Consider the following 12165-nt stretch of genomic DNA (forward strand, 5'->3'; position numbering starts at 1 on the left):
CTTTCACCCAGAGTGCCTCAGCGGGGATCCTGGCTCCACTGGTTACTAAGTTTTTGACCTTGGGCAAGTCTCGTAACTCTCTGAAACTTGGCTGTCTAATATGTAAAATAGACCGAGAACAGTTGCTATGAGATATAGGTGTAGTAATTTCGTGACACATGGGAAGCTCCCATTTCATTCATTCATTTAGCAAATATCTATTGAGGATCTACTGTGTCCCCGCTGCTGTTCTCACAACTGAAGGTGTGGCAGTGAGCAAATCAGTCAAAGGCCCTGCCCTCATGGAGCTCACAGCCTCACAGGTTAGTGCTTTCATTCTTCCAACTTCCCACAGGTGCTAAAAGAGTTAAGCAAGGAAGTAAAGTGCATAGCTTTGTGATCCTGAGAGAGAATGCACCATTAAACCTACAGTGGAAATGCCTCCAAGGGTAGGAGATATTCTTAGTAATGAAGACGAGCCTGTCACCTTCTCATTAATTATCCCCATCCCTCTCCTCCTGGCTCCTGGGGGAGTGGGAGTAATTGCAGGGCATTCAAGGACCTGCCTCAAAGGATGCTAAGTGATCCTGGAATGAGGGGGACCAGGCCAAGCAGTGCTAGAGTCACGCTCACTTGGGCTGTGGGTGTCTTGTGGGGGTTCTGCTACCACTGAGATCTGGGCCTTGGACACCCTCACCAAGTGGGGACACCAGGATTCAATATGATATCCTCCAGAATTGGCAAGAAAACCCTGCTCCTGGGTAGCTCAGGAGTGTAAAGAAATGGCCGAGAGCCAGGACTCCCGGGTTCAAGCGTCAGCAATTCCACTAATAGGCTGTGACCTTGAGAAGTGGCTTCCTTCTCTGGATCTCTTGCTTCACCTGTAAAATGAGGATAACATCATCGTCTTTCATTGATCCACTCAAACTGGGGGCCATGCTATGTGCCAGGCTCTCTGCTACATGTTGGGCATTCAGAGATGAGTGAGGCAAGCATGCTTGCTGTCCTGGTGGAGTTCACTCTCTGGAAAGAGAAACCAACAGTGCCAAATAGAAGTGTAAACATTCAATGACAAGCTGTGACAAGTGCTGCACAGAGAAAGTTTTGAACAATGGGCATGTGTTATAAAGCCCCTGCTCTAGTCTGGGAAGCCAGGGAAGGTGCCCCTAAAAAGGGATATTTCAAGCCAAGACCTTGAAAATGAGTAGGAGGTGGGAGGCTGAAAAGGGCAGGAAGATTGAGGAGGCAGTGAGAACAGCGAGTGCAAAGGCCCTCCCTGGGTGGGTGGAAGCAGAACGAGGTGGAGAAACTGAGGCAGGCCCACTTACCTGGCACACAGAGAGCAACCATATGCCACAAGGTCCTCATGAACATTAGAGGAGAGAGTGAATGTGAAGGCACTGGGGACTCCATAAAGCAACTTACATAAGAGAGAGAGTGTGTTGGTATGCCTGCAAAGCTTACAAACCCAGCCTTGTCAGTTCTGGAGCTGGACACAGCATGGTACTGGCAAATGGTCCTTGGGAGATTCTTTGGGTGAGTTTGTTTGTGTTTTAATTGCTATGTGATGGCTTTCTGATGGGCTCTAATTGGGAGAAGTCTGACGTCTGTCTGGAGGAGAACTTCTGGGGCCCCAGGAGACAAGAGCAAGTTTTATTTGTTTTAAGTCCTGTTGTGTATTCAATCTTTTAACTGTGTTTGTAAAGATGCCAAATATCTAATCTGTTTGTTATCCAAACCCTTCATTTGGGCTTCACCAGGAAATTAGGTCACTCATTTTGTGCAGCAAAATAATGGCCAAAATGCTGCAGGTTCAGGGCAAAACTTATACTGAAATCCCAAAGGTTGCAGTTACTAGATCAGTGAGAGTTTTTTTAATATCCCAAATGTGGTTCATGAGACAAATTTTGCTCTTGTTCTAAATGTGCCTGTACCCAGGAAAAGGGAGAAAATAGACTCTTCTTCTTCCCTTCTGTCTACACCAAATACCCTCCTGTTCTAAGACCTGAGACAATAACCCTGGAATTACGTAAGTTCAGCTGCACATTTTAAAACAATTCGCTGTTATCATTTGTATATTTAACTAAAACCCACAAGGCAGGAAATCATTTATAAAATACTGGACAAACCTCACTCTGCTAAAGAAAAGTATTATAACAAATTGTAGGTCTCACCAATAATAATGATAATAATAAAAATATTAATAATAATAAAATGCCATCATTTTATTATTATTATTATTAATATAATTATTATTTGTTGGTATACGTTGAGCATTTACTATGTGCCAAGTACTGTACTAAGAGTTTCAAACACAGTATCCCATTTTATCCTCACGACAACCCTGTCAGCTAAAAACTATTAATGTCCTCATTTTAGAGGATGAGAATGAAAGTTTAAAGAGCATACGCCACTTAGCCAAAGTGGGCCTGTCTTGCTAGGGTTCTTGGAGGCAATTTTCTTACATCTATTACCAGAATTCTTAAACTGGTTCATGGTCAGCCTTTTGAACTCTATGAGTCTTCTGAAATTGCTTGCTAAATTTTGCATGCTAGGTGTGTTTCTTTAGGCAGAGGGTCCATAGCTTTCATCAGATTTTCAGAGGTGTCCATGGGCCAAAATAAAGTGAAGAGACTTGGTTCTGTGTTAACACAAATCCGAAACGGAGTCTCAAAAGCTCGTTTTGATAATTACACCAAACCCTTCTCTTGTGTAACTGAATCTATTTCAGATTACTTTTTTTTTTTTTTTTTTTTTTCAGCTCAGAGGATACAAGGTCCTGGTTTCAGGAGCTGTGTATTTCTGGCATGGCTGGGATGTAACTCAGAAAAGGTGCACTAAGCTGAGAGATGTTCAAGTGAGGGCCTCCCATTGTTATGGGTTGTGGAACGCCAGCCCTCAGTCATCATCTACGCATTTCATGAAACCACCCTCTAAAAGGCACTACTGTAGTATTGGTTGCTCTAATTTCGTAGTTTAGCATTATTACTTTAAATTGGATCTCTCTACTGACAGCTTAGGTTGTAGGAGTTATGCTTAAAAACTTTAAATCTTATGTTTCCCCAATCCTACTACCTAATTTTAGATTTTTCAGACATATTCTGTTACTGTACTAAATTGATACTTCCTAAAGTCTGACTCTACTAAGCATATTTCATTTTAAATAGAGTATATTTTAATTTTTGGCGAGCTGCCATTTTTTTTTATTTAGATTTTAAGGGTTACCAAGCATCTTGAATCATATAGAAAGTATTACAGTGTAGTAGCTTAAGGTTTGTATTTCTAAAGTTTGTTTCCAGCTTCTCCTCTCAGGTCACCACAGACTCATGCCGATGTGGCCATTTGCTCGCCTGTCACATGTCACATCGACTTCAGCAGTCAATTTGTCCATGTTGGTCAGAATTAGGTCTAGAGTAGCAATTTCCCGGCTTACTTCCTCTATTTTCTGAGAAACAAAATTGCCTGCTGGGCAAGTCAAGAACTTGTCAGATATTCAGGTTTTAGCTCGATGAGACATTTTATTAGTCTAGACATTTTAGGTGACAGAAACCTAACTCAAGCTATGTTAGGCAAAAGAAGATTGATCAGCTCACAGAACTAAGAAGCGTCTAGGAGCAGCACAGCTGGGTCGAGGGGCCCGTGAGCACCATCAGGTGGTTCTTCTCCCTGTTTCTTTTTGTGTTTGGCCCCATGCTCTCCTGCCCAGACTGGCTGCCTCCATGCAGTAGGACAGAGGGCCTGGCCAGCCCCCAGCCACCATCAGTACAGAGAGGCAGCATGTCCCGCTAAGCTCAGCAGAGAAGTTCCAGAGAGTCTGAGGACCTGTTGCCCACACTCAGGCCAGCGTGGGGAGACAGAGACGGACAAGCAGGTTAGACATCCAAGCTCCCTAACCTCCAACTTCCCATCTGTAAAGAGGGATGAGGCTAGGCTCCATCTCACAAGGCTGTTGTGAAGATTAAATGAACTAATGAATGCATGGTAAAGACTCAGCACAGGGACTAGCATTGCTGGTTCTGCCAGTCTGAGCTCATGATAACCAGCCAGTTATATAGAAATGGCCATTCCCATGTTGCAATGCAGTAGTAAGTGCTTGCTGTTATCAATATTATCATCATTTTTAAGAATACTTAGCATAAGGTGCAGCATATATACTCAATAAATGGCAGTTATTATTTTTTATATTTAAGCACTATTGTTATAAAGTGTGTGACATAAGGCCTGGTATCGACACTCTATAAATATTAGTTATAATAGTAACAATAGGAATAATAAGAATACTTAGGGCCTGGCACATACTAAGCACTCAATATACTTTAATTACTGTCCCAACTGTTATTATCAGCACCTATTATTTCTCGTGAATTACAAGGCACCTCAGAATTGCCATTCTCCCCTTCTCATCCTGCCCGATATCCTCCGTGGTAACCAGCCTCATGGTAACTAAACACTTTTCTCCCTCCAACCTCTTTATTAAGCTTCAGGCCCACTTCATCATGTCAGCTCCAGGCAAGTCGGTCTTTCCCACTTCTCCCGAGGTGCCCTTGTCCCTGGGCACAAGCCCAACCTCCCAGGAGGGTGCGCTGGCAACCAAGCCAGGCTTCTGTTCAGTGACTCCACCTGCATAGCCAGCCTGCCATGTGCTGCAGCCCCCTCGCTCACCCAGGCCCCAGCTCCCTGCTCCCCTCAAGTCTCCCTTTTACTGCTCTCCCCTTACCCAAACTAGATCCTGGCACACAGATTATTTTTGTAGGTGGAGGAGAGGAGACAATAAGAACAACAATACCCAACACTTATATAGTCCCTGACATAGGCGGACACCGTTCTAAGTGCTGGGCATGGATTAACTCATTAATCCTCAAACCAAACCTATGAGGCAGATACTGTTGTCATCCCTGTTTTATAAATAGGGAAACCAAGGCACAGAGAGGCAACTGACTTGCTCTAGACAATGCAGCTAGTAAGTGATGTAGCCAGGATTGGAACCCCTTAAGAATATTACATGAAATGATGCACAGAGTGCCTGATACCAGTAAAGATTTACTAACACCCAAGATTATAATGATCACACTGTTGTTATTACAGGGCAGATTCAACAGCAGTGTTCACTCCTCTCTCTGGCCGAGTTTGGCACTTTCAGTAGCAAAGGAGGAACAGAGTGCCTTGGTCTACAGAAGCAATTCACCTGCTGGGAGGAGAGGAGTGGGAAATTTTTTATGTTAATGTAAAATTCTCATAACACAAAATTAACCATTTTAAAGCGCACAATTCGGTAGCTTTTAGTGCATTCACAATGTTGTACAACCCCCACCTCTATCTAGTTCCAAATCATTTTCATCACTTCAAAAGGAAACCTCATACATGCCATTAAGCAGTCATTTCCCATTCCTCTGTCCCCGAACCCCTGGCAGTCACCAATCTGTTTTCTGTCTCTATGGATTTGCCAATTTTTTATAGCTCTTACAGATGGAACCATACAATATATGTTCTTTTGTGACTGGCTTCTCACCCTGAGAATAATGCTTTCTAGGTTCATCCGTATCATAGCAGGTATCAGCAGGTCATTCCTTTTATGGCTGAACAATATTCCATTTTTGGATCTACCACATTTTTTATGTGGATGAAGATTTTTTTTAAAATTTTTTATTTCCATAGGTAATTGGGGAACAGGATGGTGTTTGGAAGTTCTTCAGTGACGTTTTGTGAGATTTTAGTGCACCCATCACCTGAGCGGTATACAATGCACCCGATTTGTAGTCTTTTATCCCCCACCCCTTTCCCAGCCTTTCCCCCTGAGCCCCAAAAGTCCATTGTGTCATTCTTATGCTTTTGCATCCTCATAGCTTAGCTCTCACTTATGAATGAGAACATACAATGTTTGGTTTTCCATTCCCGAGTTACTTTACTTAGAATAATGGCCTCCAATTTCATCTGGGTTCCTGCAAATGCCATTATTTTGTTTCCTTTATGGCTGAGTAGTATTCCATCATATATATATATTTATGTATGTATATATATAATATGTGTGTGTGTGTATATATATATATATATATATATATATATATATATATATATCACAGTTTCTTTACCTACTCATTGATTGATAGGCATTTGGGTTGGTTTATGTGCATGGAGATTTTAAAGGAGCAGTTCCAAGGTTCCTCCCAGTCTATTGCCACAAAGATAGTGCTGCTGTCATAAAGGCAGAGGTCTGAGAAACCTCATCCTGCTATGGTGAAAAAAAAATCCAGAGGCCAGGCGCAGTGGTTCACACCTGTAATCCCAGCAGTTTGAAGACTGAGGAGGGTGGATCATGAGGTCAGGATATCGAGTCCATCCTGGCTAACACGGTGAAACCCCGTATCTACTAAAAATACAAAAAATTAGCCGAGTGTGGTGGCATGCACCTGTAGTCCCAGCTACTAGGGAGGCTGAGGCAGGAGAATCGCTTGAACCTGGGGGCAGAGGTTGCAGTGAGCCTAGATCACACCACTCCCCTCCAGCCTGGTGATAAAGCGAGACTCCGTCTCAAAACAAAAAAAGAAATCCAGAGAGGAAACCTGCCGTAAGAGAATGCCCTAGCTAGGGTCAAGGCCAAAAACTCCAATGCCCACGTCAAGGAGTGGGAAGGGCTGGGAGTCAGAAAGTAGGGAGGGTCACTGGTGACCTGCAGTATCTAAAAACCTTCAGACTCAGAACTGTTTAAAATCATGCTTGCTAAACAGAACCATCCAATGGACCACTTTCAATCACTGTACTTGTAACCTCTAGAATGCCAACATTCTAGAAGACTATGATACCAGCTCCAGCTTTGGCATTAAAAAACAAAAAGCACTGGCCGGGCATGGTGGCTCATCCCTGTAATCCCAGCACTTTGGGAGGCCGAGGCGGGCAGATCACCTGAGGTTGGGAGTTCGAGACCAGCCTGGCCAACACAGAGAAACCCCATCTCTACTAAAAATACAAAATTAGCCGGGTGTTGTAGTGCATGTCTGTAATCCCAGCTACTCAGGAGGCTGAGGCAGGAGAATCACTTGAACCCAGGAGGCGGAGGTTGCAATGAGCCAAGATCGTGCCATTGCACTCCAGCCTGGGCAACAAGAGCGAAACTCCATCTCAAAAAAAAAAAAAAAAAAGCCTTGGCAAATTTAACATCAGGGTGCAGCAGAGAGGTGGGTGGCTTCCCCAACATTAAATCAGCCCCAAATGTTACAGGTGTGGAGTGTGCTATAACCAGTCAGAGAGATAAGACTGACTGCTGACTCTGCTAACGATTAAAAATGGCCTTAATACCTGGCTGACAGATAGTTTTGGAGATTCACATCTCTATCTCTGAGTCAGCTGATACAGAAATAGCTAATCCTTCACTTCCATAACCTTCATAGTAGGTTTTAACTGCAGAGCCTGGAATTGTGGGTGACAATCTCAGAGGACAAGAGAATGTGACTCATGGAACCAGGAGTTGAACAAGCAGAAAATGTTGTACTCTTACAAAAAGCTAGAGCTCTGCCTTATAAAATTGGTTTCTTTATCACATAACATTCCAAGAAAATAAATTTAGAGTGTTATCTGGTATTTAGCCCTGTGGTTCTCAAATTATGAGTCATAAAATCACCTGGGGAGCTTGTTAAATCACAGATTCCCAGGTCCCACCTCCAGGGAGTTGGCGTCAGTGGCTTCTGCAGGGGGGCCCAGGAATCTGAATTTTACCAGGCTGCAAGACAGGTGATCCACAGGTCACAGTTTGACACACCCCAATATAGTGAATATGTTTGTAGACTCAGTCTGGAGTTGTGGCTGTCTCATCAGAGTCTAGATTGTACTACTTGTCCAAATCTCTGGGCCCAAGTTAGAGAAGCCAACTGCCTAAGATAGAATGCCATGTTTCTTTTGTTTATTTATTCACTCAATGAGTATTTATTGAGAATCTGCAGTTCCTGCAGATATATCTGTAGGTATAACAGACATGAATCCTCTCCTCATAGAATTTACATTCTTATCAGGATAAATGGGTGGGGCAAATAATTATCTTCTCGGTACGGTAAAACCTGTTAAGATGGAAACAGAATCTCTAAGGATTTGGGGGCTGGTAAACATCCCTTAGTGTAAGTACCGTGTGCTGAGTCTCCTTCCTAATATCACTGCTGAGCATTTATATACCCAATGTGTACTTAAACACTTTTAGGGACAAGGGCTTACTGTCAGTTGAATAAGGCCATTCAGTTCTTAGGTGTTAAATGTTCCTTGCCTGAACCTTCTGCCCTTAGTCCTAGTTCTACAAAACAAATGAATGCCTCTTCCTACAGAGAGTCATTAAAATCTGTAAAATCAGCTTTCACCATTCTGTTAAGTCTCTTCTTCAGGGTAAAGACCCAGCCTTAGAATTGCATTTGAGTCCCCTTCCTAGGATAGTCACCATCCTCCCATGGATGCATTATACCTAGTATCTTTTTGAAAAAAAATACAAAGGTAGGGTCCAATGAGTCATTCACATGCATTTCTTTGTTAAACACACATGGGCCAGGCACTGTTTTTGGCTCTGGGGATAAAGTCCACTGAAGAGAATAACCATCTTCTTCACCATGATGTTATCCTTCTGTTAATGTCACATTGTTGAGCTATTGGCCTAGGGAATAAGCTCAGAAGACCGTTATTTCACAGGGATCTTCATGAACAAATCATCTTTTCTTGCATTCTTTATGTAAGTTTATTGCTAGCTACCAACTAACTTTTTTTAGCCTCTTTTATTTACAGATATACTACCAACTCCTAAATTCTGATTTTTTTCATTTCTAATTATATTTTTTTTCTTGTTTGATCCTCCTCTCCTTGTTTCTTATGTAAATATGCTTTCCGGTATGCAGAGTGCTGAAGTTAATGGCCATTTTTGGCTCAGTTTTATTTCAGAGTGAAATGCCAATGTTATGGGGTTAGAAAGCAAAAGAGACCCTCTAGTCTGACCCCCTCGCTTGACACATTATTTCCTTGTATGAGGACTTCTGCCCTCTTGATCTTTCCTATGTCTCTTTAACTTAAGTTCATGACCTCCTCAGACCTCTGTGTCCATCTCATCCATTTCCTACAGTGACCTGTAACATGTGTTTCCTGCCACAGCCACAGTCATAAACAATTCCTGATAGATTCGGAAGCAACTCAGAGAGGAACCGGAAATGCTCTCTCTAATAACTCCCTAAAGTAAGAATCCCAACACACAGCTTGGTAGTGGACACACCCTGTGATTGCTGGATCAAGCCACAGACTCAGAGTCCCTCTACTGGGCTCTGAGAACCATTGCATTTTACTTTAGAAAGAATTAAACCCAGTTGAGTAATTAGGAATACCCAAGTATGTCGGCAGACAAAAATCAAAGATTCTTGTTCCACAAAAGACAAAACTGCCCGTAAAATTAGAACCTTGGAGATGAAAATAATCTTCAAGGCCATCCAAATCCCACCTTATTGTTCTTCAGATGAGGAAACTGGGACCCAGAGAGAGGATGTGTTAGGGGCTGAGCAGAGACAAAAAACACAGGACTCCTCACTTCAGGCCTCTCTTCTCTTTTTCACTCCGAATTATTGACCTTTCACCACCATCTCATCCCTTAGCTAGTATTCCGGTCCTGGGGGTTCCAGGCAACAAAGCATAATATAAAGTATATCCTAGAAACAAAGTCAGACAAACAAATGCCATCTGGATGCTCAGGAATCCAGCCATTGCTGGCTTCTTTCCTTTTAGGGCTGGTTACAAGGGGAATGGCTCCAGAGGGATAATATGTTCCTATTTTTCCTTCTAATCCAGGACACCTGTCCCTTCTTTGGGGAATGTGTCATATTTGGGGCTGCTTCTCAACATGTGAGCAGCCACCTGTTTCTCATGCCTTTCCAAATTGGCCTTTCGGGTTTGGGGCTGGCCAACTGGACCCCCACCCACAATAAAATGTGGGCATTAGCAGTATACTAAATTTGAAGAGTCTGGAGTCTCTGAGGAATTAGCAGGTCAAGGCAATGCTCTCAAGCGGAATATACACCATGACACCTCCTCCCCCTTAAATGTGATAGCTCTGGTAGACAGTCATAAGTCTTTAAGAGAAAAGAAAGCTGGAGTTCACCATGCTCTGTCACTCTTTTTTATCCACACTGTCATTTATTCATTCAACAAATATTTATTGACCACCTGCTATGTGTCACTCATTGCCAATCATGCACTCATCTCTTCACCCCACAAACATGTACGGATCTCTTCTAAGAGCAAAGTCCCGTGCTGGGGACTGTGGGAGATGTAGCAATGAATAAAGCTCAGCTCCCGCCCAGAAGAAGCTCTTGATTTAGTGGGAAATGAAAAATCCATAAGCTACTGTGCCTTAAGGCTGTATGTGTGGAAAGAGACACAAAGAACTATGGATCACAGAGGACAGAGAAGTCACCCCCAACTGGCAGGTAAGAAAGTTTGCAAGAGGATGGGTCATGTGAGCCCTAGACCTTGAGGAACAGGTAGGATTTGGACACACAGAAAAAGGATGTGAGTGGTCGCATAGGTCTGAGAGGTGCCAGGAGGGAGCTGGGAAAGCCAAGGGGGCCCTTCTGGCAGATGTGTAAGGGACATACGCTGACCACGGAGTAAATCAAGGTGGGGCATGGGGAGAGTGCTGGAGGGTTTGAAAGGTCTGAGTCTTCGTTATTTTCATGACCCCTTAGGTTCCGAGGTTTGGCACCCCATCTGCAAACAGGCAGCCCGGGCAGAGAAGAAGTTAAAGGTAAGCAAGCTAGTAGATTCCAGACCAGCACTCCTGCTTTGCTACTTTCTGCCACAGGCTAAGGGAGCTGTGCTTTGGGACAGGGTCAGCATTCCTTAGTGTGCACACTCCCAAATGTGTGCCTGTGTCCTTGGATTTTCCTAACGGTAACACCTGCCCCATGGGGTTTTTGAGGGGGTTAAGACATCGGATATGAAAGCACTCTGAAAACTGGAAAGCACTGTATTCATGAGAGTTTTGTGTTTCTGGGGTGAGGCTGTAACTCTACAATTGCTGACCAAGATGGCAGCCTCGCTGAGAAGCTCTCGCCATGGTTTTTCCCAGCCTAAGGTCACTCGTTAATAATAATAGTTAATAATGTCACAGTAATTGACAGTTTACAAAGCATCTTCACAGGCACTGTCTGATTTTACTCCTTTAACCCTGTGAGGCAGATGGGCAAGAAATTCTATCTTTGCCTTGCCTGTGAGAAAACCAGTTCTAAAGAGGTGATGATGTGCCTGCAGTAACAAAGCACAGCCGACATCCCCAGGTACGCGCTGGGCCAGCTGAGGTCCTGTGTCCCTCTGAATTACTGTGTTCTGACAAATGTCAGGAAGGCTTGTGAATCTGGGTTCCTGATACTACAGGAACCTCCCAGGCTGCAGGAAGGATCCGGCTTCTGGGTCTTTGATGATGTGGAGGAGACACCCGGGGTGTGTGTTGGGGGATGGGGAATGGGGCCTTTACATCCTGGCCCCCGGATATCAAGTTGACCCCTTGGGACTCTATTGTGTTACCTGCTAGAGTCTATCCAACTAGAAAAGCAAGTGCACAATTTCTGACCAGCTAGTTAGACATGTCTTCCTTGCTATCTCATCCACTTAATGAAAGTTTTCTGAAAGAGCCAGTTTATTGATGCATAATTATGTTTTAAGCCCTGAATTTCTTTCCCTGTTTCTTGCAAGACCCTCTCCCATTTAAGGTATAAGACCTAATTGTCCCTTTCTTCATTTTCCTCCCCTTTGGTGGCATTTCCCAAACTTCAGTCATCATCTACAACCCTGATGCCTGTTGCCATATCTGTGCACCACCTGTTTCATTACATGCTTAATCTTTTTCTTTACATCAAGTCACTACTTTTTATTAACTAACCTTATTTTAAAATAAAACTTTATATTGCCACGTGAAAACCAGTAATACTTGCTATAAATAGAAGGTAATCATAAAATAAATTCAATGATAATGAAATAATTCTTAAGAATAAATGTTTAAAACCCTAGCTAGACAATGTTGTCTGCACTCTCTTTGTTTAAAAAGGGAAATTGGGCTGGGAGTGGTGGCTCAAGTCTGTAATCCCAACACTTTGGGAGGCCAAGGCGGGTGAATCGCTTGAGGTCAGTAGTTCGAGACCAGCCTGGCCAACATGGCGAAACCCCAATTCTACTAAAAAT

At 43.3% G+C, this 12165-nt stretch overlaps 1 protein-coding gene across 3 annotated transcripts in view; it reads left to right on the forward strand.

The window, feature by feature from the left end:
* ABLIM3 (actin binding LIM protein family member 3) overlaps positions 1 to 12165 on the forward strand; it is a 118597-nt gene that overhangs the window by 78044 nt on the left and 28388 nt on the right. For all 3 annotated transcript variants that reach the window (XR_008548107.2, XR_008548108.2, XM_001162953.5), the window contains exon 9: positions 10674 to 10732. Coding sequence is in view for 1 of the 3 variants with exons in the window: in XM_001162953.5 (XP_001162953.1) it covers positions 10674 to 10732 (59 nt within the window). In the remaining 2 variants the exon portion in view is untranslated. The remainder of the gene's footprint in view (positions 1 to 10673; positions 10733 to 12165) is intronic.

The sequence above is a fragment of the Pan troglodytes genome, chromosome 4 (assembly GCF_028858775.2).
Source record: "Pan troglodytes isolate AG18354 chromosome 4, NHGRI_mPanTro3-v2.0_pri, whole genome shotgun sequence".
In the NCBI taxonomy this organism is placed as follows: Eukaryota; Metazoa; Chordata; class Mammalia; order Primates; family Hominidae; genus Pan; species Pan troglodytes.